At 49.1% G+C, this 24,711-nt stretch overlaps 2 protein-coding genes across 3 annotated transcripts in view; one reads left to right on the top strand and one right to left on the bottom strand.

The window, feature by feature from the left end:
- Positions 1 to 24,711, bottom strand: part of immp2l (inner mitochondrial membrane peptidase subunit 2) — a 147,952-nt gene that overhangs the window by 22,244 nt on the left and 100,997 nt on the right. The window lies entirely within an intron of this gene.
- On the top strand, positions 1,048 to 13,799 carry LOC125714604 (leucine-rich repeat neuronal protein 3-like). Its single transcript, XM_048985379.1, has 2 exons — positions 1,048 to 1,458; positions 11,497 to 13,799. Exon 2 carries the CDS (start codon positions 11,816 to 11,818, stop codon positions 13,652 to 13,654), a length of 1,839 nt encoding a protein of 612 aa, XP_048841336.1. The 5' UTR covers positions 1,048 to 1,458; positions 11,497 to 11,815; the 3' UTR covers positions 13,655 to 13,799.

The raw sequence follows: 24,711 nt of genomic DNA, 5'->3' as shown, positions 1-24,711 counted from the left end.
TCCGTGGCCGACTCCTCAGGCGGATAATGAAAAAGACGCACCTAAAAGATAATTATTGGCTTTCTTCACGTTACAATTCCAGGATGTTGCACAGCAACATCCCGCTCACACTGCTACTGACTGTTGCGGAAAGACCAACGACAACAAAAAATGATCCACACAGCACAAACTGTGAGTGTGGGACAGCAGTAGACACTACGTCCAAATATCCTCCCTCACACGCAGCCTGTTCTCTCCTCTGGTGCTTGTGACATGTTGCACCCTCATCGGAATCATTTGTTAATTTTTGCTTGTGGAGATGATTTCTGGGTCGAATCGGAAAACTTCCTATCTCAAGGTTTAAACGAAAAACTAGTTAGAAGATTAAAATATTACAAAGATCCAAGGTTGCTCAGGAAGCACTAAGAACGCCCAGAGCTCAGGGACTGATAATCATTCTCCACTGAGAACTGGAATTGTGAATTAACCCTCACCTACACTACGGTTGTCTTCCCTTCAAAAGCACCTTAAGTGTCACTGTCTCCATAACTTAAGCAGCCTGGATCAGGGTAGAGATGCAAAGCAAGTTATAGGTAACAGCAAAATGTCTGGATGTGGTCTGAAACACTGAGCTCTATAAAACACAATCCTGCAGATTTTTTACTTTAATGGAAAAGTAAACAAAAGTGTAGCACGGACAACAAGTTGATGTGCTTACAGTACAGTGTTAGACAAACACAGGCTAACAGCCTTTCACAGACTAACTTCCTGTCAGAACATTTTAACATTTTACTGCGCAGAATGCGGTTATATTCCTTGAACAAGCTTCAGAATCACTCAATTCAACACTAGTACAAGTCTAAACAGGAATTCTCTTCTTTCCCTCTTTATTTTTGTTCCGTTAATGCTTCTGGAATAGAAGGACAGTATCATTTGATAGACAGTCCTGACCAGCCAATCTGGCGCAGGCATCTGTGAGGCTTTTGCAGCAGATCTGGGTGGTAATTGGCTCTTGTCGAGGAGAGGGGGGTGGGGCGTTGTTAGGTTATTTTTTTTGTTGCGAGCAGAGCAGACAGCGCCGTGTCAGTGTGCAAGTGACGCAGCGCTGTCTGCCATAGAGAAGCAGCAGCAGGAGGAGCAGGAGGAGGAGGAGGAGGAGGCGGTGGAGGAGGAAGCAGAGGATAACACTGCTCCATCCTCCTAACCGTGCGACTCTGGCGCATCGCCACAGCCCTCAGCAGAACTGGGAGACTGGACCTGAAGGCAGAGAGGAGTTTTCTCCAGAGCAAGAGAAAAAGACAGAGAGAGAAAGAGCGAGAGAGAGAGAGAGAGAAAGCGAGAGAGAGAGAGAGAGAGATGCACCCTGCGCTCTTGCCTGTGTGGGCTGCAAGTCCAGGGCAATTGCGCTAACTGAGGCACACGGCACGCAGCAGCGGAATATGTGCTACCCATACTATTCTGTGGAATCGCCTAAAACTGGTAAGTTTAATTTTTTTTCCCCCCTCCCACCTCCTCCCAAACTCGCCTTGCATCCTTACGTAGTGTTCACCCCGCACCCCCCCCCCCCAACCCCCCCCGTGGGACTGCAGCGCTTCAACAGGGTGGCTATCAAGCGAGTTAACAGAGCCTGTAATCTGCATGTGGATGAGAAGCTGAAAGCGGAGAGAGAGAGAGCTGAGAGAGACAGGCGGGAGAGTCCAAGAGTGGAGAGGAAGAGAGAGAGCACAGAGAGAGACAGCCGGAGGAGCCGAGCAGGAGAGCCGAGAGGAACAGGCAGCAGAATCCGAGAGCAGAGAGAGAGAGCAGAGAGTGACAGCCGGAGAAGCCTAGTGGGAGAGCCGAGAGAGACAGGCAGAAGAACTGAGTGGGAGAGCTGAGTGAGACAGGTGGGAGAGCAGAGAGAGATATGAGGGAGAGCTAAGAGGGAGAGCCAAGAGATACATGCGGGAGAGCTGAGCTGGAGAGCTGAGAGGAACAAGAGGGAGAGCCAAGAAAGACAGGTGGGAGAGCAGAGAGAGATATGAGGGAGAGCTAAGAGGGAGAGCCAAGAGATACATGCGGGAGAGCTGAGCTGGAGAACTGAGTGAAACAAGAGGGAGAGCCGAGAAAGACAGGTGGGAGAGCAGAGAGAGAGATGAGGGAGAGCTAAGAGGGAGAGCCAAGAGATACATGCGGGAGAGCTGAGCTGGAGAGCTGAGTGAAACAAGAGGGAGAGCCGAGAAAGACAGGTGGGAGAGCAGAGAGAGATATGAGGGAGAGCTAAGAGGGAGAGCCGTGAGATACATGCGGGAGAGCTGAGCTGGAGAGCTGAGTGAAAAAGGAGGGAGAGCCGAGTACGACAGCCAGGCAGCGGAAGAGCATAGGAAAAAAGAGAGGGATACAGGTGGGATATCCTAGGAAGGCAGATGGGAGAGCAGAGAGAGAGAGAGGGAAAGGAGAACCGAGGGAGATAGGTGGCAGGGAGAGAGAGACAGGAGGGACAGCTAAAACAGATAGGCATAAGAGAAGAGAGAGAGAGGAGGGAGAACCGAGGGAGACAAGCAGAAGAGCCAAAGTAGATAGGAGTGAGAACCAGAGACAGAAAGACCGGAGAACAGAGAGAGACCAGCAGGAGAGCCAAGGGAGACAGGCGGGAGAGCAGAGACAGACAGAGGGGAGAACAGAGAGAGACCAGCGGGAGAGCCAGGGGAGACAGGCGGGAGAGCAGAGACAGACAGAGGGGAGAACAGAGAAAGACCAGTGGGAGAGCCAAGGGAGACAGGCGGGAGAGCAGAGACAGACAGAGGGGAGAACAGAGAAAGACCAGTGGGAGAGCCAGGGGAGACAGGTGGGAGAGCAGAGACAGACAGGAGGGAAAGTAGAGAGATACACGTGGAAGTGTAATGACAGATGGGTGTGAGTGCTGAGGGAGACAGGAGGTAGAGCAGAGATAGACAGGCAGAGAGCACAGACAGACAGGAGGGAAACCTTAGACAGACAGGTCGGAGTGCAAAGGGAGAGAGATGGGAAAGCAGAGAGAGGTAAGTGAAAAAGCAGAGACAGACCGGAGGGAGAGCAGAGACAGACAGGAGGGAGTGCTGAGAGAGACAGGAGGGAGAGCGGAGAGAGACAGATAAAAGAGCAGAGACATACAGGTGGGAGAGCAGAGAGAGACAGGAGGGAGAGCGGAGAGAGACAGGTGGGAGAGCGGAGAGAGACAGGAGGGAGAGCGGAGAGAGACAGGAGGGAGAGCGGAGAGAGACAGATAGAAGAGCAGAGACATACAGGTGGGAGAGCAGAGAGAGACAGGAGGGAGAGCGGAGAGAGACAGGTGGGAGAGCGGAGAGAGACAGGAGGGAGAGCGGAGAGACAGCTTCTTGCATTTTCTATGTGATACCATTCAGCTGCCCCCTCTGCATCCTGAGTTCACCTGAGCTCTCTGCTGCAGCAGACGCTGGTGCAACAGAAAAGTACAGTGATACTTATGTGGAGGAGAGTTGGGGGTGGGGGTGCATTGATGGAGTGTGCACTGAAGTAAATGATGGTCTTGAGAAACCTGATTCAGGGGCAGAGGAGGCTATGGGTGGGTGGACGTGTATCTGCACAGAGGGGTGATGCCACACAGGCAAAGACAGAAAAACATGTAAGGACCGTTGTCTGAAGGGACTTTGTGTTCAGTGCTGGGGCTCAGTGTAATGTGGAGGGATTCTATGTTCAGTGCTGGGACTATGTGTTGTGTGGAGGGACTCTATGTTCATTGCTGGGAGGCTGTGTTGTGTGGAGGGACTCTGTGTTCAGTGCTGGGAGGCTGTGTTGTGTGGAGGGACTCCGTGTTCAGTGCTGGGAGGCTGTGTTGTGTGGAGAGACTCCGTGTTCAGTGGTGGGAGGCTGTGTTGTGTGGAGGGACTCCGTGTTCAGTGCTGAGAGTCTGTGTTGTGTGGAGGGACTCTATGTTCAGTGCTGAGAGGCTGTGTTGTGTGGAGGGACTCCGTGTTCAGTGTTGAGAGGCTGTGTTGTGTGGAGGGACTCTGTACTCTTGTTTTGCTTGCATCTTATTGTTTCTTGCTCCTTGCTGGGGCACGGATGTGTCGCCTCCCAGTGGCAACCTGTGATCCGCGTACTTAGCAGACTGCACCTCAGTAACAAATAGCATGCTCAGTCACTGAGCACCGCCGCGGTATTAGTACACTTGTTTAGGTGAACTGCTACTGAACCTGGGCAAAGCGTAAGACGAACTCTATCAGAGAGGGACAGTGTGGTACTCGGGCTGCTTCTGGGAAAGAAACTCAGGCCTGTAATGAGTGCTCTGAGCATAGAAACACCTCGAATTCGCACCCCAGTCCAGGCAGGAAGGGTTCTGAGGACGTCACAGTATCCGCATGCTGGTCACCCACACACTTCCCTTTTACGGCTGTAATACTGACTCGCTTTGCTTTGACATGTAGGTCTGTTGTAATCTTGAGGTTTCTGGTGGCTATAGACCTCATTAAACACCTGACGTTCTCAGGCGCTTCACGTCGTCAGTCAGAGCAGCCTTCTGGCTCTCATGGAGCTCTTATGGGTTTACAGGATACAGGACGGTCCTCGCCGACACAGCGTGGCTCTCGGAGGAAGGTGGCGTTTGGAATGCCGCGGCAAAGCAGGGCATCTGCAGTGGGCCGAGCCCCCAGTGTGGCTGTCACAAACCAAGGGGCCCCCAAAAGGTCCGGAACACACAGTTCCTTTCGTAAATTTACAGTCAAATAAGGACAGTTTTTGTTATTTAAAAAAAAATAAAAAAAAAATGTAAAGGCTCACAAAACCCAGAACTGAATAAGGAAACCGAGTCACTGCCATTGATTACTTATATAAGAGAGAGAAGGAAGGGCTGACTGACAGGAGGCATCGACCACAGCTTAAATCCCCCTGAACAGGCCCCCCATGTGGCAACCAAAGGCACCCACATTTTACCGTCCGTCATTTCTGTGCCTTCTGGGGGTGGTGAGGTTATGGAAGACAAGAGGAGGAAAGAGTGCCCTGCTTGTCCCGTAAGCCATAACAAGCATGAGCTGCCAGGCATCAGTCAGAGGAAACACTGACCTGGGGCTGAGCGGCCATCAGTCACGCTGGGAGGGGGTGCAGATTCCGGCATGTCCACACACCCCCCCCCCCAAGTCAATAACAACATCACCTGCTGTAAAGATTAGGCATTTATGTAACTATTTCTTAAAGTGCTGCTATGACGGTAGGGGGGGCTGGACCCTCCATGCACTGTCGCATCACTGCAAGAGGGGGGCATCGGGGGCTCAGAGACTTTTCCTATTGATTGGCTGTACATCGTGCCCCCATTTATTCATACAAGATGAATGGGATGGGGAGTTTTCAGTGGGGGCTGGTTTAGGAAGCGTTAAACATAGATGTTTCTCAGGCATGAGGACCACCCCCTCTTACCCAGAGTTCTTAATGAACTCTCCATAACCCCAGTGGGGGGGGGAATTACTCCTATTAGGCCAAGCCAAGTGGGTGGCCCCCCTCTCCGTCAGAGAGTCTGCTGCCACATCGTGTTCGGGGAGAGGGAGGGCTGTTTGTGGCAAAAGCCTCCTGGCAGAGTCGCCCCGCTAGTCACACCCTTGGTGATGGTGTGAGAGTCTGGGGGCATTTTTAATTTGCTAAGTTAAAGAGAATGTGCTGCATAGTGTCATTCATCCCTGGCTTCCCACTGCCTCTCCCTCACCGGCGACTTATTAATGAAATAATGTGTTGCTTACTGTCCCCTGATATTTCTCCCTGCCTGTAAATCACCCACTAACTGGGTCCACTAGCTGGTGTAACAGCGGAGGCCGACAGCAAAGGTGCACCGGTCATCAGCATACTTTTGCATTTTCTGAATAACTTCGATCATTGTGACTCTCTCTCTCCTTCCCACCACTAACACACAGAGCTAGTACCCTCATGGCCAGTCACTCCTCATGTTAATTTAAGCCAATGGTGCAAAAGAGTCCCAGAGGAGAAAGTATTATGGGCTGAAGATAAAAATTAGACAAGCTCATCTAGAATTCCTCCTGTCCCATAAACCCCTGCGCCAAGCCTGGAAGATCCAGGGCATCTTTGGAAAGATGGGAAGTCTTTGCAGCATCGGGACTGTAAACCCTAACCCTGTTAGAGGTTAAAGGTTATTTTGGGTGCTTGACAGGGAGTGGCCTTGTTCTTTCAGCCAATGGCAGCCTTGATCTTTGCTCTTGTCAGAGATCTCTCCTCTCCTTGCTGAATGACATCACCCTTCTGACATCATCCACTGAATGACATCACCCTTCTGACACCATCCGCTGAATGACATACAGGTCTTTCCTTTCAATCCCCTCTTTAGCTCTGATACTGACGCACACAGCAGACATCCGGACAGCATTCACCTCTAAGCTTTCAGAGGGGCTCGTGTTATATTATCTCCTGGCTAATACCTGTTTATCTTTGCTCAGGTTAGTCCGTTATTCTGATGAACTGGGCTGTAAAGTCACAGGAAGGGGAAGCGGTCAGAAAGGACCGAGTATCTCCTTAGTAACGCAAACAGGATTCTTTGGTCTTCTATACCAGGAAGAACAACACTGCATGTGTAAACCCAACAGACTTGACTTCCTCTGTGGTGCATTTTTTGTTAAAATGAAGTGATTCACTCTCTGGCAGTAGTAAGTTATGCACTGATGCTTAAGGTCGCTAATCATTAGTGGCACTGTATCAGTAGGGTTGTGAGACGGTTGCGTCAAGACCCCCCCGTGATGTGTGCTTAGAGCAGTGGTTCTCAAACTCAGTCCTCAGGCCCCACTGCCCTGCTTGTGTTCTAGCTATCCCTGCCCTACACACTGCTGATTACCTGGATCAGGTGTGTTCAGTCAATCAGAAGCTGAAAGACAGCTGGGACTTGTGTGTGGGGCTGGGATAGCAGGAAAACAAGCAGGGCAGTGGGGCCCGAGGACCAAGTTTGAGAACCACTGACTTAGAGCGAGCGCAGTGCCGGAACTTTAAATAATGTGTCAGCTGAACCTTCAGCATGTACACATTGAGGGGAAATCGGTTTTCAGGTCAGCTACCGGCTCCTGTCACCGTGTTTAAATCGTCGGCCTCACTACTGCAGCCCGGAATCAAACATAGTCCTGTTGTTTGCTGAAGTTGGGGGGAGAAATAGTGGAGGCACTCATTTCAAACCCGGGACCGCCTACGAGGGGCTCGGCGGCACATTGCCAAGCCTGGTGTACGCTCCTCCAGCACGACTGACCTTTTCAGGCAGGAAAGCCAAGGTGCTGTGCTTATCTCTCAGCGGTGCCTGAATTAGAGATCAAACACACCAGGGCCCGATCCACTCGCAGGAAATTAAAACATCATGAATCGACAATCAAAATTTCTCCTCGGAACAGAATTATAATGGGATGCATGCAGGGATTCGCCGGCTGCCCGTGCAACACAACACATACCATGCAGTATGTGTTCATTTGGGCCCTATATTTCCCAATATATGTGTATACACACACACACACACACACACACACAATATATATGATACATAAAATATAGTATCCTTATATATGTAAAATTGTGAAATAAGTATAATTTAAAATGATATAAAGATATATATATATATATATATATATATATGTACATCAATTTGAAACATTTATGTGCAGGCAGAAACATGGCCGGCTCTGGCTATAGGAGGAGCAGGCAGCCGCCTTGGGCCCCTGAATTACATGAAATGCTCATCAGTATCTTGGCAGGGGGGCCTCCCACGTAAAGCTTTGCCTAGGGCCCCCGGAAACGTGGATCCAGCCATGCACGGTCTTACAGGACTCACAGTACAGAATGCAATGGCAAACAGCTTTAACTTTATGCATATCTCCCTTTAATGAGTTAAAGCTTTTTAAAATGTAGGTCTGCTGTTTTATGTGTGTATATAATAGACCTGTTTAATGCCGCGTTGCATAAGATGTTTCTGTTTTACTGTTAATTGTTCATTTATCATCAATTCCACTCTGCATTTAAGAGCTACTCATAGCAGAGAGCTTGGGGCAACAATGTAAATCTGTTCATTAACCTCTGATGTTCCCTTGATGCCCCAGCACATATCTGGCATAGGGCCGATAGAGCGTACAGTTTGGAGAAAGAAAATGCATGAAGGATGGCCTACAGTTAATTAGCGTCTATCATGCATACTTAATGTGTAAACTGCCCTGAAACAGAACTCGGAAAAGTGGACTCACAGTCATACAACTCATTACCGTACCGTTGCTCATTACTGCTCTTTCATACGTTTCTATGTATTAGGACAATTTCTCAAACGCTTATTACACAAAGCAGCAGAATTTCCAAATCCACTTGTATATTTAAAAAGATCTTCACAGTTGAATTCGATCATATCCCAACCCTCAGTATTGTCCTTCCTATTCTCCCCCAAAATTAAATGCACTGAAAGTTGTCAGAGACTAAGAAACGGAAAAATCATTTCATGCTTCAAACACAAAACTAGAAACTTAAACAGCCAGAGTTGTGCATTAACATGAGTTAGTCTTCTTCAGAATAAAGTGCAGTGACATCATCAGACAGGGACACATTATGACTTAACACCAGCATAGTATGCAACCTAATGTATAATTAGTGTAATTATGTAAAACCTAGAAGCTGAAATAGCGTAGCAACATAACAAGTCAACAAACTGTTTGTTATGCATGCAGTGCGTGTTTGGTGTGGCAAGCATTAGGAAAATTTAATTAAGGACATTGAGCCTTCAATTGAAAATAGCAAATAAAAGGCTAAATAAAACAGGATAAAAATTTAGATATTATGGCACTTAAATGTCTCAACATGAATTAAAAAGAGCATAAATGGAAAGACATAAATTCAATTAGAGTTTTTTAAAGCTGCTTCTCCCAGGCCAACAGGAGAAACTGCACGACTGACAGTGCCAAGAGAGATAGAGAGACCATGTTTATTAGGAAGCGTAAGCCTCCCTGACTCAGGTACAGTCGGCAAGCAGGGGATTGTGGGACGTAGATGCTGATGCCCCTTTAATGCCAGGAGGCTGGAAGCTACCCTGGTAGTTTTTAATCATGCACTCTATAGGCATCGGGATATGGGGGAAAGGGGACACACAGATTCGCCCTACTTTGGTTCTCATGCAACTTCTGATCCAGCAGTGAGTAAACATAGTAAAATGGATCCAACCTCTTCAGCTTGAAGAAAGCTGGTGTAGACAGAAGCCGTCATCTTAAAGGGCCACAGCTCTGGTTCTTACTCTGATGGATCTCCCCCAGACCATAAAGATTATGTGAGGCTCCACGATGATGATGGTGATGATGCGATGCACTCATCTAGTGTCTTAATCTGTAAAAACCACACCAATTAAACAGCAGGAATTCTAAGGCTAATTTGTGTTTCTGCAGTCCAAGACCTTGATTCTGCATGGCGCGTTTCTGACAATCACATGGGCTCGAATGAAGATCTATCGCTGCACGACGACGTGTTCTGGCGTGTGCCAAGCGCTCGTTACCCTGACCCTTACCGCATTTAAGCTCACAACAGATGGTCGCACAGCTTATGAACCCAAACAAGGCCGCCACGTTCCAGCGCTTTGTGGCCATTACAGCCGGAGGATGCCCGGCCGGGAACGCGCCGCTCCATGCCTTTTCAAGGTGTCTTTCCCTACGGGTCCATTTTCATCGTGGTGGAGGTGCTTTCATTTTGTGGTGACTCAGAGTGCTGGGGCGTCTTCAAGGTCAGAAATCTATCACAACATCAGAGCATCAATACAAGCAGTGAACAGACAAGAAGCCACTGCTGGCTCTGTTACTGGCAGGAATGTTACTGATTATATATTATGTGCAATCTGCAGTGCTCTATGGGGTCCTCAAGAGTGTGTGTGTGTGCATGTGTGTCTGGGGGGGGGGGGGGGGGGTGAGCAGAGTATGTCTGGCCTGACTAGTGTCAGTGCTCTAGGCGAAAAAGCACCCCCGAGCTAGGCTTTCACCTCCTAAGCCATCCCAGTAACTGCCTGCACAAAAACGTTACAACGTCGCCGCTGCATATAAGCAGGTAGCGCACACATATCATCCCGACAGTGTTAACTCGCCCTCCCGTGCGCCGAGCCGGCTGAATTTCCTCAAGTGCCAGGCGTACAGCACAGCTGCATAATAAAGGCCATTATGAACCCGCAGAGTAATGTATACCCTCCTCACGATGAAAGCAACAACCAATCGCATCTTGGGGAAATTTAAACAGACTTTTCCCGTTAGAAACCAAATACTAATCTACAGTCATTTCATCACCTTCATTCTGCTGATTTAGAACTATGCTTTTATCGCAACTGTGATCATCAAGCTAAGTCGTAAGAAGGGAGCACAAGACAAAGCTCTGTTACATAATTTCCAAAATGGCCTCCCCCTTAAAAAAAAAATAAAAATTACTTTGACCCTTAAGAGCAGATGGTTTCATGGCTAATGAAGGCTGACAAAACAAACAAACTCATATATTTAACTATTTCCCTGGAGCCGACCAGCCTGAATTACTCATTAACAGAAGGTAACTGTAGGAAGATGAAGCAGGCATTCTGGGAGAGCCTGGGTTGGAGACCAAGAACATAAAACACACCAGAACGCTATTCGCTGAACGCAGAAACACAGTGAACTGTGTATAAAGAAAACACACTTACATGGCTTTTACTCATTCACCAAAATGTCACGTTGATTAAATATCCATTTTACTACGTTAACTTAAAAAATACATAAAAACAAAATGATGCTAATTGGAATTGGAAGTATGAGAGACCATAAACCGAAAAGCGCACGCTGACCCAACCAACGGTGGACGGCAAGGTTGCCGATGTTTCACTGTTTCACTGTGGCCTGTGCTGGGAGCACAAGGATATTCTGCTCAGGTAAACGGAGCACGAGCTACATCAAATGTGCAAAGGTTAAGTCCTTTCATTTGTGACTCATGCTGCGGTGGGCTGCCACTGTGGTGAAGCCGGGCAGAGCGATGCTATCTCAGAGCAAGTATAGACATAAATGCTGAATTACTCCTTTAGGGTTTTGTCAAACCATTCCAGGTGCAGGACGTGTCTGCTCTGCTGGTAGGATTTACAGCATTCAAGTAAGATGGGGACAAGGCTGCTTCACAGACCTAAACTATACCCATTTCATTTCATTCCTTAAATAAAAGGTTTTAAACTCAAGGTACTTGCTTTCAGTGGTTCAGATGTATCAAATTTAAAGCAATAATGTTTTAGCCTTGGACTGCAAGTCAACCAATCAAAACCATATTTACTAAAGCGCCCAGTGGGTAGAATAGACGCTATGGTCATACAGCTGGTTACAATCAGGGGAGAAGCTCAGCCGATGCCTCCATAGTTACACACTTCACGATATCAAACACCCATAATCATTAGACTAGTAAATGCCTTTGGATGAAAGCATCAACTAGGTATGAAGCTCAATGTCGGATAAATTCAAATTTCAATTCATATGTACAGTTTCGATGTGGTTGTATTTACATAGCTTTCCCATCTCTTTTCTCTAGATGGAAGTGAACACAAATGACAGTGATGGAGGAAAATGACGACACCAGATAAAGTACCGACGCAGAAACCTGCATGTGAGGCCGAGCCACCCGCACTTTGACTGGATTCTCCCATCTTTGGACACACTTCAGGGGTCTGATACCGCCATTCCAGGCACCGGGTCGGTGGCCCTTCCCATTCAGGGACAGCACAACACGACGACGGGAGGGAGGAAGCTTCCGGCAAGGCCCATCAAGGGACCACTGTGTCAGCACAACACGCAGCCTGACAGGCAGATTTCCCTACGGAACAATTAATTACCAAGGGGACAGCGCCAAGATGAGGGATATGCTGCTGGGGATCTATGTTTTTGTGGCGTTGGCAAACGCTGCTTCTGGTGAAGAGAAGGTCGACTGCCCTCGACCATGTGTTTGCGAGATCAGGCCCTGGTTCTCTCCAAGCTCAACGTACATGGAAGCTCCCACTGTGGACTGTAATGACTTGAGACTTATTTCTATGCCCGAGAGGCTGCCCATGGACACGCAGGTCTTGTTGTTGCAGACAAACAACATTGCCAGGATCGAAAGGCCCTTGGATTATCTGGCTAACATCACAGAGATAGATGTATCTCAGAACAATTTGTCTGCGATGGGCGACATTAACCTCGGAAGCCTGCCACAGCTATTGTCCCTGCACATGGAGGAAAACTCTATCCGCATGCTCCCTGACAGCTGCCTAGCTGGGCTCCACAATCTCCAGGAGCTGTACATCAATCACAACCTGATCTCTTTCATTGCGCCCAGGGCCTTCCTGGGGCTGGGCAATCTGCTGCGGCTTCATCTCAACTCCAACTGGCTGACGGCCATTAGCAGCCAGTGGTTTGAGGCTATGCTGGGACTGGAAATTTTGATGATCGGCGAAAACCCAATCATGTGGATTCAAGATATGAACTTTAAGCCACTTATCAACCTCCGCAGCCTGGTCCTGGCCCGAATGAATCTGTCGGATATACCCGATGACGCCCTGGTCGGACTTGACCGTTTGGAGAGCATCTCGTTTTATGACAACCTATTTGCTAAGGTGCCACACAGTGCCCTCAAGAAGGTCCCAAGTCTGAAGTTTCTGGATCTAAACAAGAACCCCATTCAGAGGATACAGAGGGGGGACTTTATGGATATGCTGCACCTGAATGAGCTGGGCATTAACAGCATGCCTGAGCTGGTATCTATTGACAGTTTTGCCCTCAGCAACCTGCCGGAGCTAACAAAAATAGAGGCGACCAACAACCCCAAATTGTCCTACATCCACCCCAATGCATTCTACAGGCTGCCTCGATTGGAGACACTCATGGTTAACAGCAACGCCTTGAGCGCCCTGCATCGTGTCACTGTGGAGTCCCTGCCCAATCTTCGGGAGGTGAGCCTACACAGCAACCCCATCCGCTGTGACTGTGTGGTCCGCTGGATGGGCACAGATCGGACTGGCGTGCGCTTCATGGAGCCGGAATCCCTGTTCTGCATGGAGCCACCTGAGCTGGAGGGCCAGCATGTTCGGCAGGTGCACCTCCGAGAGATGACCGAGACCTGCCTACCGCTCATCTCCCCTGGGAGCCTCCCAGTGCTGGTCCGTGCACACCATGGGGAATCGATCTCACTACACTGCCGGGCGTTCGGGGAGCCGGAGCCTGATATCTACTGGATCACACCCTCAGGTGACAGGATCTTGCCAGATACCGGTACCATCAAGTATTACATGCACCCAGAGGGCACGTTTGATATCTATGACATCACAGAGCGAGAGGCTGGACTATACACTTGTGTTGCTCACAATCTTGTTGGCGCAGACCTTAAAGCGGTCTCAGTGCAGGTCAATGGATACTTTCCACAGCCTGCCAACGAGTCTCTGAAGATCAGCATCAAATCCGTGCAGCCAAACTCCATCCTGGTGTCTTGGAAAGCCTCCCACGGCAGCCTGCCACCCAACATTAAGTGGTCAATGACATCAGAGGGCAATCATCCCGCTCTGGCATTCAAAGCAAGGGTTCCATCTGACATTAAAACATACAACTTAACACGCCTACATCCTTCCACACAATACAAGGTATGCGTGGACATTCCCAGCATCCATCACAAAACCAGCAGGAAGTGCATCAACGTCACACCGAAAGTATGGAGCTAGAGGTCGAGAGCTACGAAAACCGGGACACATCAGTGGCTACCATGTATGGCTTGCTGTTGGTTGCGGCCTCGGTGACCTGCACACTCATTTATGCGTCCTTGAGGAAGCACCACTTTTGTAAGGGTATAAGGAAACCCCAATCAAACGCCCCTCTGATGCCTGTCCCTGGGCTCTACTCTCCCCTCACAAGACTGTGGGTTTCTGGTAAAGGAATGCCTTCTGCGGTCGAGGTGGAGGGCTACTGTAATAGATGTAACAAACAATGCCATATAAGAAATCTTTCATCACATCAGCAGGCTCTAAAACACCAGGTAATGGACGGGGTTCTAGAAGGGTCTCAATGGACTACATTGTTTTGGTGCATTCTTTGCCTCGTACGGACATTCTATGAAACCGGGGATTCAGTCCAAGGTTTGAGGGCCATGCAGACACACATAGACACTGGAAACCTTGTCACCCCTCGACCAAGAGTGAGGAGAGTAGCTTTGCTACAAAACCGTCAGGGTTTGTTAACCTTCGGTTACTGGACATTTACACTTTACAAAGTGACTAAAGGGCAGGATGGCAGGCTGATGTCTATCAGTGACTGTTATTATGTAAAGAGTAGTGTGTAAAGAGCTACAGTATCTCTGCGGTCCAGCCATTCCCTCTGTGCTGTACGACATACAAAGGCAAACTAGAGGTTCAAAGTGTGGTACTCGCAGTGGGGCTGAGGGGGGGACTTGTACTAGAATAGACTAAACCCGACGATGTAAAACACTTTTGTTCAAATATACATTTAAAAGGAAATGGTATTTTGTCTTTTTATAAAATGTTTTATATTCGTTATATAAGAATGTATCGGAGCTCACTGTCAACCCTGTTGATTCAAAGCTGTAACAAACTTGTGAGTGCTGTACTAAATGAAAGAGCTTACAGGTAATCTAAGGCACAGATCGTCACAGAAGCATCTCTAATGGACGTCCGGCAGGAATATCAGGGGTCGACAGCCGAGCATCAGTAACTAACGGCTGCTTATGTCACGTCACGAGTTCATCACAGGAGGGTTCAGCACATAAATACTGCGTTTCTTAAGCCACATCACATAGCTTTCATTTACAAAAGTTCTATCTAAACACCGACTACTTCTGCTGGGTCTGATTCTTTTAAATAATGAAACAGATGGACTCACGGCCCGACCCAAACACAGGGGACATCTGCCCTGGCCCATGACAGAACTGGGAGTGTTTCTGTTTTAAGAGCCGACAAGGGAAGGTGTCCTTTAACGGACTAGGATGCTTCCTAAAACAACGACCATGATGACAAGGGTAGATAAGACACTTAGAACAAAAAACAAAACATTAGCAGAGGATGGTTTTTGGGGGTGTCCCTCAGACAAGACTCAAAATGCCAGAAGGCAGCGGGGGGGAGGGTAGGCCACCTGGAATCACAGCCCATTGACTTGGAATAGCATTACATTTGTTTCATTATGAATCCAATATCTCTTCCCCCGCTGACGAATGGCAGTCAAACCTGGAGTGACATGAGCATTTATCAGGTGACGCTGGCCACACAGCGCATTTCTGCATCCCGGACGTCACGTTTAGACAGACACCATTTGTCTTAGGTGGGGGTCCCACAACGTTGACCCGTAACACCACCAAGGTCACCAGGGGTCACAGCCATTCTTCCAGACCCCCTCGCTCTGTGACAGATTCACTACCCCCATAGAAATATAGACTGCAACAGGGTGAGCTGGACAGCAGACCACACATGGCGCAACGGAGGACTAAACCGCCCTGTTACATAAGCCTTCTGATGACAGTGGTGTCACACTGAAATCCAACCTGTATCATTCCAAAAACCTGACCTAAAATCTCTTTTTTTAAAACATTTACACACGGTGCACACAGAATGAAGTGGTTTTTTTTTATTAACTACCATGGAAGGAGGTGTTTGTGCAGCAAGAAAAGCCTGTTGAAAAGAATGGAATGTAAGGCTGTACATTAAATTTTTTACTAGCCTTCGTCGCCGTCATCATCATCATCATCATCATCATCACGTTTACCTCGTTATTTTGCCTGCTTTTGTAGTGCCTGTGAATCCATGCAGCCATGATAAATTCACCAAACACATTTATGGACAGACTTTGTGTAAACAGTGTCTTGAAATAAGTCACGGTTCATGTCAAAGAAGTATGTCTCCTCAGCTGTCCTCCAACAGCACCATGGGTCATGGTGCGACATCATTTAACTGTACGTAATCCAGCTTAAATATCAAAAACCTCTGAAATGAAATAAAATTCCTCTGATAAGAAACACTAATGCCTCACCTTTTTATTCAAGGAGAACGAATGAGAGAGAGAGAGAGAGAGAGAGAGAGAGAGAGCAAGAGAGAGAGAACCTAATCTGGTAAATACTGTAAACGTATTCCTGGTTAAAATCATTCTCTGAATTCCCGGCAAACACAGCACACCTGAGAGTTACAGGCACACAATTTACATTAATTTCTTAATCTTTCTCAACATATTGTATTTTGAAGTGGAATTAATCCTGTCAAAGTAATAGGTGGAGACCTTTGACAGTAAGACGTATCACTCTGCTTCAGATGTTAAGAGAGAAGACTAAATTCATTATATTTTGCGTTTAGTGTGCTTTTCCTGGATGGAGTAGCTCACACTTGACTTCACTCACTCATTTTATTTGACATTTTTATCCAAAGCGACTTACAGTAGTGAGTTTAGTGTATTTGTGACCCTTGGGATTTGAACCCATGGCTTATGAGGTTTTAGTGTGATGCTGCTCTTGGCAGAGCAGTCGGCTTGTGGGCTTAACACAGCAGAACCCTGACCAGGTCCTGGGCTGCGTTCATCGCAAGGCAGGGATCCTCGCTAATTAGCGCAAACACACAGGCAGGATAACCTGAAACTGAAAATATTACTGCAAAATATAACTGTGGGCATTTGGAGATCAGATGAGAAAGAGGACTGACAACACAGCAGGCTGGTTCATGCTCCGACTTTATGCTCGTATAAATTATTTAAAAAAATACACATGCGGTCACGCAAAGCACTACCACCAGATCAAAGACGTGGCAACCAAACAGGTGCAATTAAAGTGAAACAAGGTCTAAACTGTAAGGTAGCAGCCACACTGTGGGAACCACACCTGGTCACAGTTAGGGACGAGTGCGTGTGGAGGCTGGATCTAATGCTCATACATGGTGTTTTAGGACAGTCCATACACTCAAACCCCAGATAGACAGAATTCATTATTAATGTTTAGTGGATGTTTTTAGTTGACAAGCGAGTAAGAAAAGGCTGACAGAGAAGAGATAAGCACCGTCGCTGTAGTGGTGGGGGGGGTTAGGCGTCCTACTCAAGGTGACATGATGACTTTACTGGACGCAGAAGACAACCCTCCAAGTGCAGGAGGAACATTCTGAGCTACACCCCCCGTTACATACACAGATATTAAACCTAGGACCAAGATCACATTGAACATTCTTTACTCGCACACGCATCACTTATTCAGAAAGAAGTGTTAACATTCAGCCAACCTTCAAGCACAGATGGTAAACGTTCTATTTTAAATCTTCCCATGTGATAAATGCACCTGTCCTGTCCGCCATGTTGTTCCATCAAATACGGCTGAAAAATCAATGGCCCCCCCCCATGCCTCACATATGCTGTGTTTGAATTATTGCCCCATTAAAGCACCAAACATTTGTATTTAGGTCAGTGTGTAGCGTTTAGATATCCAGAGCCTGAGGAGAAGGGAAACATTCGGTCCTACCAGTCAGACCCCTCTGGCTTTGTGCGATTATTTTTCCACTAATTTAAGCAAAAGGCTACATCGCCACAGACTGTGGATCTTTCGTGCGTCCGGAGTGCGAGCCTGGCTGGACATCAGGGACTGGCCAGACCAGAGCTCAATTGTCTTTTATCGACGGAAAGTCACATCGTTAGACAGAGGAGGAGCCGCTTCCTTGAATTTACTCTGGGCCTGGAGGACTCACCAGCACGGAAGCAGGGGGAAGACGCCTGCACTCTTTATACACACGGACAGAAGTGAAGTCAGTGACCTGTGAGTGTGCGGTGAAATCCCTCACGGCGCCACGGAGACTGCGAGTGCTGGAGGATCTAACCGTTCAGGTGGGCCTTTGGCGAGGAGAAAGAAAAACACAAGATTTTCTCCACAGGAGATTGCAGGGTATCCATGGCCTAACCTTATTCTTCATTTTCGTCTTGCTAAAAAAGAATCTGAGTCAGGCCATGTGATCCCTAATGACAGAAAGCGAGCCCGGCACCTGCACTTACTGTGGGAGGCCGGATCTCAGCCACCGCTGGTGACACCGGGACCTGCTATTGGAGGGTTAAAGAAGGAAGCCGTGCCAATCTGATCAAGGCCAGTCCACAGCAAAAAAAAACACATGCATGTGGTCCATAGCGAGGTGTTGACCTGGTAGGTGCTCAAAGGTGACATCTAAAGTGTCAGGATGCACAGAGGGTAGGTCTGAGACCCAAAGAGGGCAGGTCCAAGCCAGGATCTGGCATCTGGGCTACGCAGATGCAGCTTGTGAGCTGGGGCCCTCGCCCACGGCTGACTCCCAGAACCCCCCCTGGTACACAAGCATGCTGCCCAAGCCACTGATGACTCAGCATCTCAGGATTCCCTCTCGCGTGTTTCGCAGTGCTGTGCTTTTCTTTTTGCCACATGGTTTCCTTTTCTTTATGGAATAATCAAAAAAAGACAAACATTTAATGAATCCACTAAAAGATAATCATGAGCGAACTGTGCAAAGCAGAATGTTTTTTTTGCTCGTACGCAAGGCTCATGTTCTTCGCGTTAAAGTACCTCACAGGTCGAAATGTTTAACTGCAGTGTATGAGAAAAATAACAAAAAAATCACAATAGGTCTTTTGAGGATGAGAAGCCTCACCAGATGCTTGGGGTGTGAAAATGGCCCCAGTGTCACGCGGCAGACGGACAGGTACGCCCGAGTCCCGCAGGTCACCATCACAGCTTCCGGTTCCTTTATTAACTCATTTGTTAATGTCCTGCGTGGGAAGGCTGGCGATTATGAGGAACGGGAAGTAAATCATTCATGGGGTTACTGCACCAGAGGTACGGTGACGGCAGTGGCGGGAAGAACGCTATTCTGCCGGCAGGGTGATTAGCGGAACCCACCCGGGGGGGGAAGGCAGACGGAGGTAAATGAGGGGAACTCCAGAGGGTTGTTTATTAGGGGGAGACCGTGTGACAGTCTGGCACAGAGTGGGGGGAGTGGGACTCCATTCATCACCGTCTATGTCGGGTCGACCCGGTATCATAGCGGCAGATGTGCCGCCTAATTAAGACCATAAAACACGAGAAGCCATGGATGGAGACACGACACCCAGCCTGCTCCCCCCGGCACCCCACCACAGTGAGGGGGTGCACATACCCATACCTAACACTTCTAAAGGGTAGAAGTATAATCATTTCAGGTGGGGGTTGAATGACCCAGGGGGGCTTAAAATTAGATAAAATCTGATGGCCGAGCACAAGATTTTCACAGGGGGGCACAGGTGGGGAGCAGTAGCGTCAGTAAAACCTGTCTAGCGGTGGGCCAGGGGGTGGTTACAGCAAACACAGTACAGACTGTTTTTCATTCTTTTTTAGCATCCTCAGCTGATTATTTATGGGTCGCACAGGTGCTTACGTGGGGGACACTGCTTCGCAGGCCTGTCGCACAGATGCTTACGTGGGGGGACACTGCTTCACAGGCCTGTCGCACAGGTGCTTACGTAGGGGACACTGCTTCGCAGGCCTGTCGCACAGGTGCTTACGTGGGGGACACTGCTTCGCAGGCCTGTCGCACAGGTGCTTACGTAGGGGACACTGCTTCACAGGCCTGTCGCACAGGTGCTTACGTGGGGGACACTGGTTCACAGGCCTGTCGCACAGGTGCTTACGTGGGGGACACTGCTTCACAGGCCTGTCGCACAGGTGCTTACGTGGCAGACACTGCTTCACAGGTCTGTCGCACAGGTGCTTACGTGGCAGACACTGCTTCACAGGCCTGTCGCACAGGTGTTTACGTGGGGGACACTGCTTCACAGGCCTGTCGCACAGGTGCTTACGTAGGGGACACTGCTTCACAGGCCTGTCGCACAGGTGCTTACGTAGGGGACACTGCTTCGCAGGCCTGTCGCACAGGTGCTTACGTGGGGGACACTGCTTCACAGGCCTGTCGCACAGGTGCTTACGTAGGGGACACTGCTTCACAGGCCTGTCGCACAGGTGCTTACGTAGGGGACACTGCTTCGCAGGCCTGTCGCACAGGTGCTTACGTGGGGGACACTGCTTCGCAGGCCTGTCGCACAGGTGCTTACGTGGCAGACACTGCTTCACAGGCCTGTCGCACAGGTGCTTACGTGGGGGACACTGCTTCACAGGCCTATCGCACAGGTGCTTACGTAGGGGACACTGCTTCACAGGCCTGTCGCACAGGTGCTTACGTAGGGGACACTGCTTCACAGGTCTGTCGCACAGGTGCTTACGTGGCAGACACTGCTTCACAGGCCTGTCGCACAGGTGCTTACGTGGGGGACACTGCTTCACAGGCCTATCGCACAGGTGCTTACGTGGGGGACACTGCTTCACAGGCCTATCGCACAGGTGCTTACGTGGGGGACACTGCTTCACAGGCCTGTTGCACAGGTCGCCAACGAGCCCCACACAACGAACACGGATGCTCCAGGAGTTAATATCCTACGGCTACGGGATGACGCCCTGGTGACACACCCATTAACTCACCTGACAATCTTCTGCCAGTCCTCCCTACTTAAGAATAGATAAAGATGCTGTTTGACATCAATTGGTAGCTCGGATGTCGCATTACATACACAAACTACAGCTTTGTAATCAAGACAGATTACCCCCAACGGGCAGAAATGACCCAGCCGCCACATGCCACCCCCAATGCCCCAACCCCCCCGGAATATACACTGTGGAAAGGACTGTATCGTTTAGATGTACACTCTGAGACCAGAGTGTGGTCCATAATCCTCTTCACCTCCCCCCGCCCCCATTTCATTAAGGTTTTATGGACAGACACTCATAACGGGCTCCCTCTTTTCCTTAAATTTTCTTTAATGCTCCATTAACAAACTCACCGCCAAGCCGCAATAAACTCTCCGCGATCGGCTCAGCTCAGCTCAAAGATCCCTTCTCAAAGTCCAGAGGCTCTGAAGCTGGACAACAAGCAGCCAGTCAAATATCAAAATGCATCTTATAATGCTTATGGCCCTAAAGTTCATGGTTTCCCCCAGGGTGTGGCGCTCTGGAGCAGAGGCACCGTAGAGAGGGAGGTTAGGACAATTCCAAGGGCCCCTGAGTGATATGGGTGATTGTTGAGTGATTGTTGTTTGTAAGTTCTATCTCTTAACATAGAATTCACGAATGACGAAGTGTTAAGAAGGCTACAGGAAGCTCACCCGTGGTCTCTAAAAAATTTGGTACATAACTGGATTGGTCTGGACTGGGGCCCCAGTATGGTATACATTCAGTCGGATGCCGGTTTGTCACAGGGTGCACGCCCGGGGGACACCGCGGACAGGATGCTGGTCTGTCACAGGGCACATATCTGGGGGATACCATGGAGAGGATGCTGGTCTGTCACAGGGTGAACGCCCGGGGGACACCGCGGACAAGATGCCGGTCTGTCACAGGGCACACGCCCGGGGGACACCGCGGACAGGATGCCGGTCTGTCACAGGGCACATACTACTGGCATTTTAGAGACACCAGCTAGCTGAGATGCATGTCTTTGGACTGGAGTACCCAGAGAAAACCCAGCAACAGGGGAAGGACACAGACTCGGCAGAGAGAACAGGTGGGATTTGTACGGTGAAGCCTGGAGGTGCGAAGAAATGGAGCATAAAAAGAAAAAATAGAGCTGCATTTGCCCGAGACATTTTAGCAAACAGCAGAAGCTGCATGCGGTCCCCGCCTTTCCAGGAGGCACTCTCCATTAATAGATAAAAATAAGATGAGAGGGAGGGGGCAGAGTCGACGGAAAGAGTCAAGAGGCAGCTGGGGGGGGGGGGGGGGGGGCAGCGCGAGGCATTCATGACACACGGTATAACACTTAATCCATACTCCCCACCCACAGCTTCAGACACTTTCCACACCAGACATGGCTCTCACATCTCCAACTTCCTGTTCCCCGTGGAAAATACAGAGTAATGAACAGAATACATCTGAAACAATTAAATGTCGCACCTGTTTAAAAAAGCTAATTATTTATACACAGCTGCCCCCTCACCCCAAGCAGAAAGGACTGAGGCAGTCTTTCATTATGTTCCTGTCCCATTTAACATGGCTGACTGATGCCGATGAGGGCTTAAGCGAATGTGATCGATGGTCATCGACATAATTGACCCGAAACGATATTTATGACGGTTACTTTACTTGGTCTGAAGTAAGAAACTCAAACACAGCATGATCATATGGAGTCTGAAGGAAAGAGGAAATCTCATTGGGCGGAAGCTGGAGACCCGTGACTTACGTACAGTAGTGAGGAATCTTGATTTTCATAGGAATAATCTCAGACTAATCAATTCAGATTTGGACTTATCACTGATCAGATTTTGTGATTTACTGTGATTAACTAACATTCATGATTTTCTGGTTTAGCCTTAATTAACCATTATTCATTATAATGAATAAGTAGGGTGTGCACTGCAAAGCGGCTGTAGTTTAGGGAGTTCTCCTGAAGACGGGTGTGAAGTATCTGCATGAAAGGTCACCACAACCTTCCTCCTGTTCTTGATGATCCCAGTCTATGTCTATGATGTCTGGCTAGGACATAGACTGAGAAGAGTTTATAGGGTTGATAAAAGAGAACCGGTCAGTTGCATCTGTAAGCATGTCCATCATGCACACCTCAGCCGGCTGTCCATGTGCATTTTCTCTTTGCTGGTACGTTACAGCACCACATATGTTGAGAGCGATTCATGTGACAGAGAATATATCAGTGCAGGGGAAACAGGTACCCATGGGAGACGTTGGGGCTTCCTGGTGTATTTAACCTTGGCACTCTGGTTTGCATCAGCCAGTTGAGAGTGAATTCCCCCTCAAAGGGGCAGAAGAAGCAGCAGATCATTCAGGCGATCAGTCGCCATTATTCATACCCGCAAAGACAAATGACACACCTTTTAGCTCAATGTGTATTATACTGGAGCCCATTTGATTCGGCTTTCCCATACATGGTGACATGCAGTGACTTGAGCTGTCATTGGTGTAGAGTGTAGGGTTGGGTTCTGGTTTAAGAGGCCGGCATAGCCTGCAGGAGATATCTGCCTAAACTCACTCCGAAAGAGTGTGAAGTGTGACAGCGTCATAAGCAGGCCAGAGGGGACTTCCATTTTAAATTAATAAACACATTCTCCTTCGTCCTGGTTTCATTCGAGAGCCATTTTTCGGGTCTTGGCCCAGGTCTCAGGAACCGTGTCAGGACCATTTACACAGGCGTGTGAGCTGGCCACCCGAAGCTTTCCGGTAATTTCCTCCGAGTGAGAGATGTGCCCTTGGCAGCTGACTGTCACGCTGTACGCAAGGCTAGTTTATGAATAGCCCTCATTTCCCCTAATGGACCATTAACGAGGCCCAGAGAGAGACCATCCACCATCTTTACAGCTGACCCCAAAGACGCTTGCCACCGTAAACTTGCCACATTGCAATGGACCCAACGACAGCTGTGCAGGCACTTATCTTATCCTGACCATGAGCTCGTTCCACAGCTAAATGACACTTCCAGCAGAGTTTGTTCTCTCCCCTATTAACAGCTGATAAAAGCAGCAGCTCACATGTGCCTCGTCTTGAAGGCCATTCCCATCTCTCCCCTTTAAAATTTAAAGGCAGACATGGAGAAAATACGAGCCTGTCTGCTGACTTGTAATGTAAGACTCCTTCATCGCCATCAGCAGCCTTCATTTCTTCCCCCAGGCCAGACGCCTCTATTAACCACGCGGAATCATCTCTCTCGTGCCCCGTCCACATCACAAGCCCCCGCTACACCAACGTGTCTGAGGATGGCCCTCACTCAGGACAGGGGAGATGGTAGGATTTTTATGGTGGGTGGGCATAATAGCGAACATCCTTATAATAAGTCAATGATATGTTTTGAATGAGTAAGGGTACACTGTGGGGGGGGGGGGCAATCAGCTGCCCCTGTGGCTCCGCCCCCAACCCCCTCCCCCCCAACAAGTCCCACGGCTGTTCTTGACAGACCCCATCCTCCTGCCTCAGCAGCCTCTAATTTGCTGCCAGCAGGACTCGCCCCCCACTGAGAGCTATAATGAAGATATGTTGTGCCGATCGTATCCTGGACGGACACAGGGACATGGCCTGCCCTCCTCGCCCTTGGGCTAGTGTGTGATGTCCCGCCTCGAATCTCCTGTGCTTCAAAGCGGCACACGGAGATGGAGGATTACGCGTGTGTCACATTAAAGATGGCCGCCTGAGCCGGGGTCTTAAAAAAACATGGCTGGAGAGGCTCTGACAGCTGCCCCTGAGCACTTCATCACCATGGCAGCCACCGCTGCCACCCCCCTTTCTTGGCACAATCCCCACATCAGTATTTCTAAGAGATCGAGGCCGGTCGTGGGCTCCATGACAAGCGGACGCGAGGTCAGTCCCAAAACACAAAACCAGTACGACCCATAGATGACAGATCACTAAAACTGGGGAAAGGGGACCACAGGCATAGCCTATAACTCTGAAATGCTGCCAATCGATCTTCAGACACGGTGTCAAGATCAGGGATCCAAGAGGAAGCAGAGTCCAAAAGCGAACCCAGTTAGCCTGGGTTAGGGCCGGGCCGGCTCTGCCAGTTATCTTCGACTCCATGACAACAGGCACACAGCCATGGCAACCGGGCAGGGAGAATGTGGAGCACGGCGCAGAAAGCCCGTCCATACCGCGGGCGGTGGGGTGCCGAGGCCGGCGGAACACATTCCTTTTCAGCTCATTAAGTGACAGGAGGGGCCACCCCACCGGGTAACGGAAGCACCTCCCTCCCCAAACAGGACC

Source organism: Brienomyrus brachyistius, chromosome 1 (assembly GCF_023856365.1).
Source record: "Brienomyrus brachyistius isolate T26 chromosome 1, BBRACH_0.4, whole genome shotgun sequence".
Taxonomy (NCBI): Eukaryota; Metazoa; Chordata; class Actinopteri; order Osteoglossiformes; family Mormyridae; genus Brienomyrus; species Brienomyrus brachyistius.
This window is presented reverse-complemented; position numbering and strand designations above follow the sequence as displayed.

Coding starts and splice junctions, on each gene's coding strand:
- LOC125714604 (XM_048985379.1), top strand. CDS start 11,816: ATGAGGGATATGCTGCTGGGGATCTATGTTTTTGTGGCGTTGGCAAAC.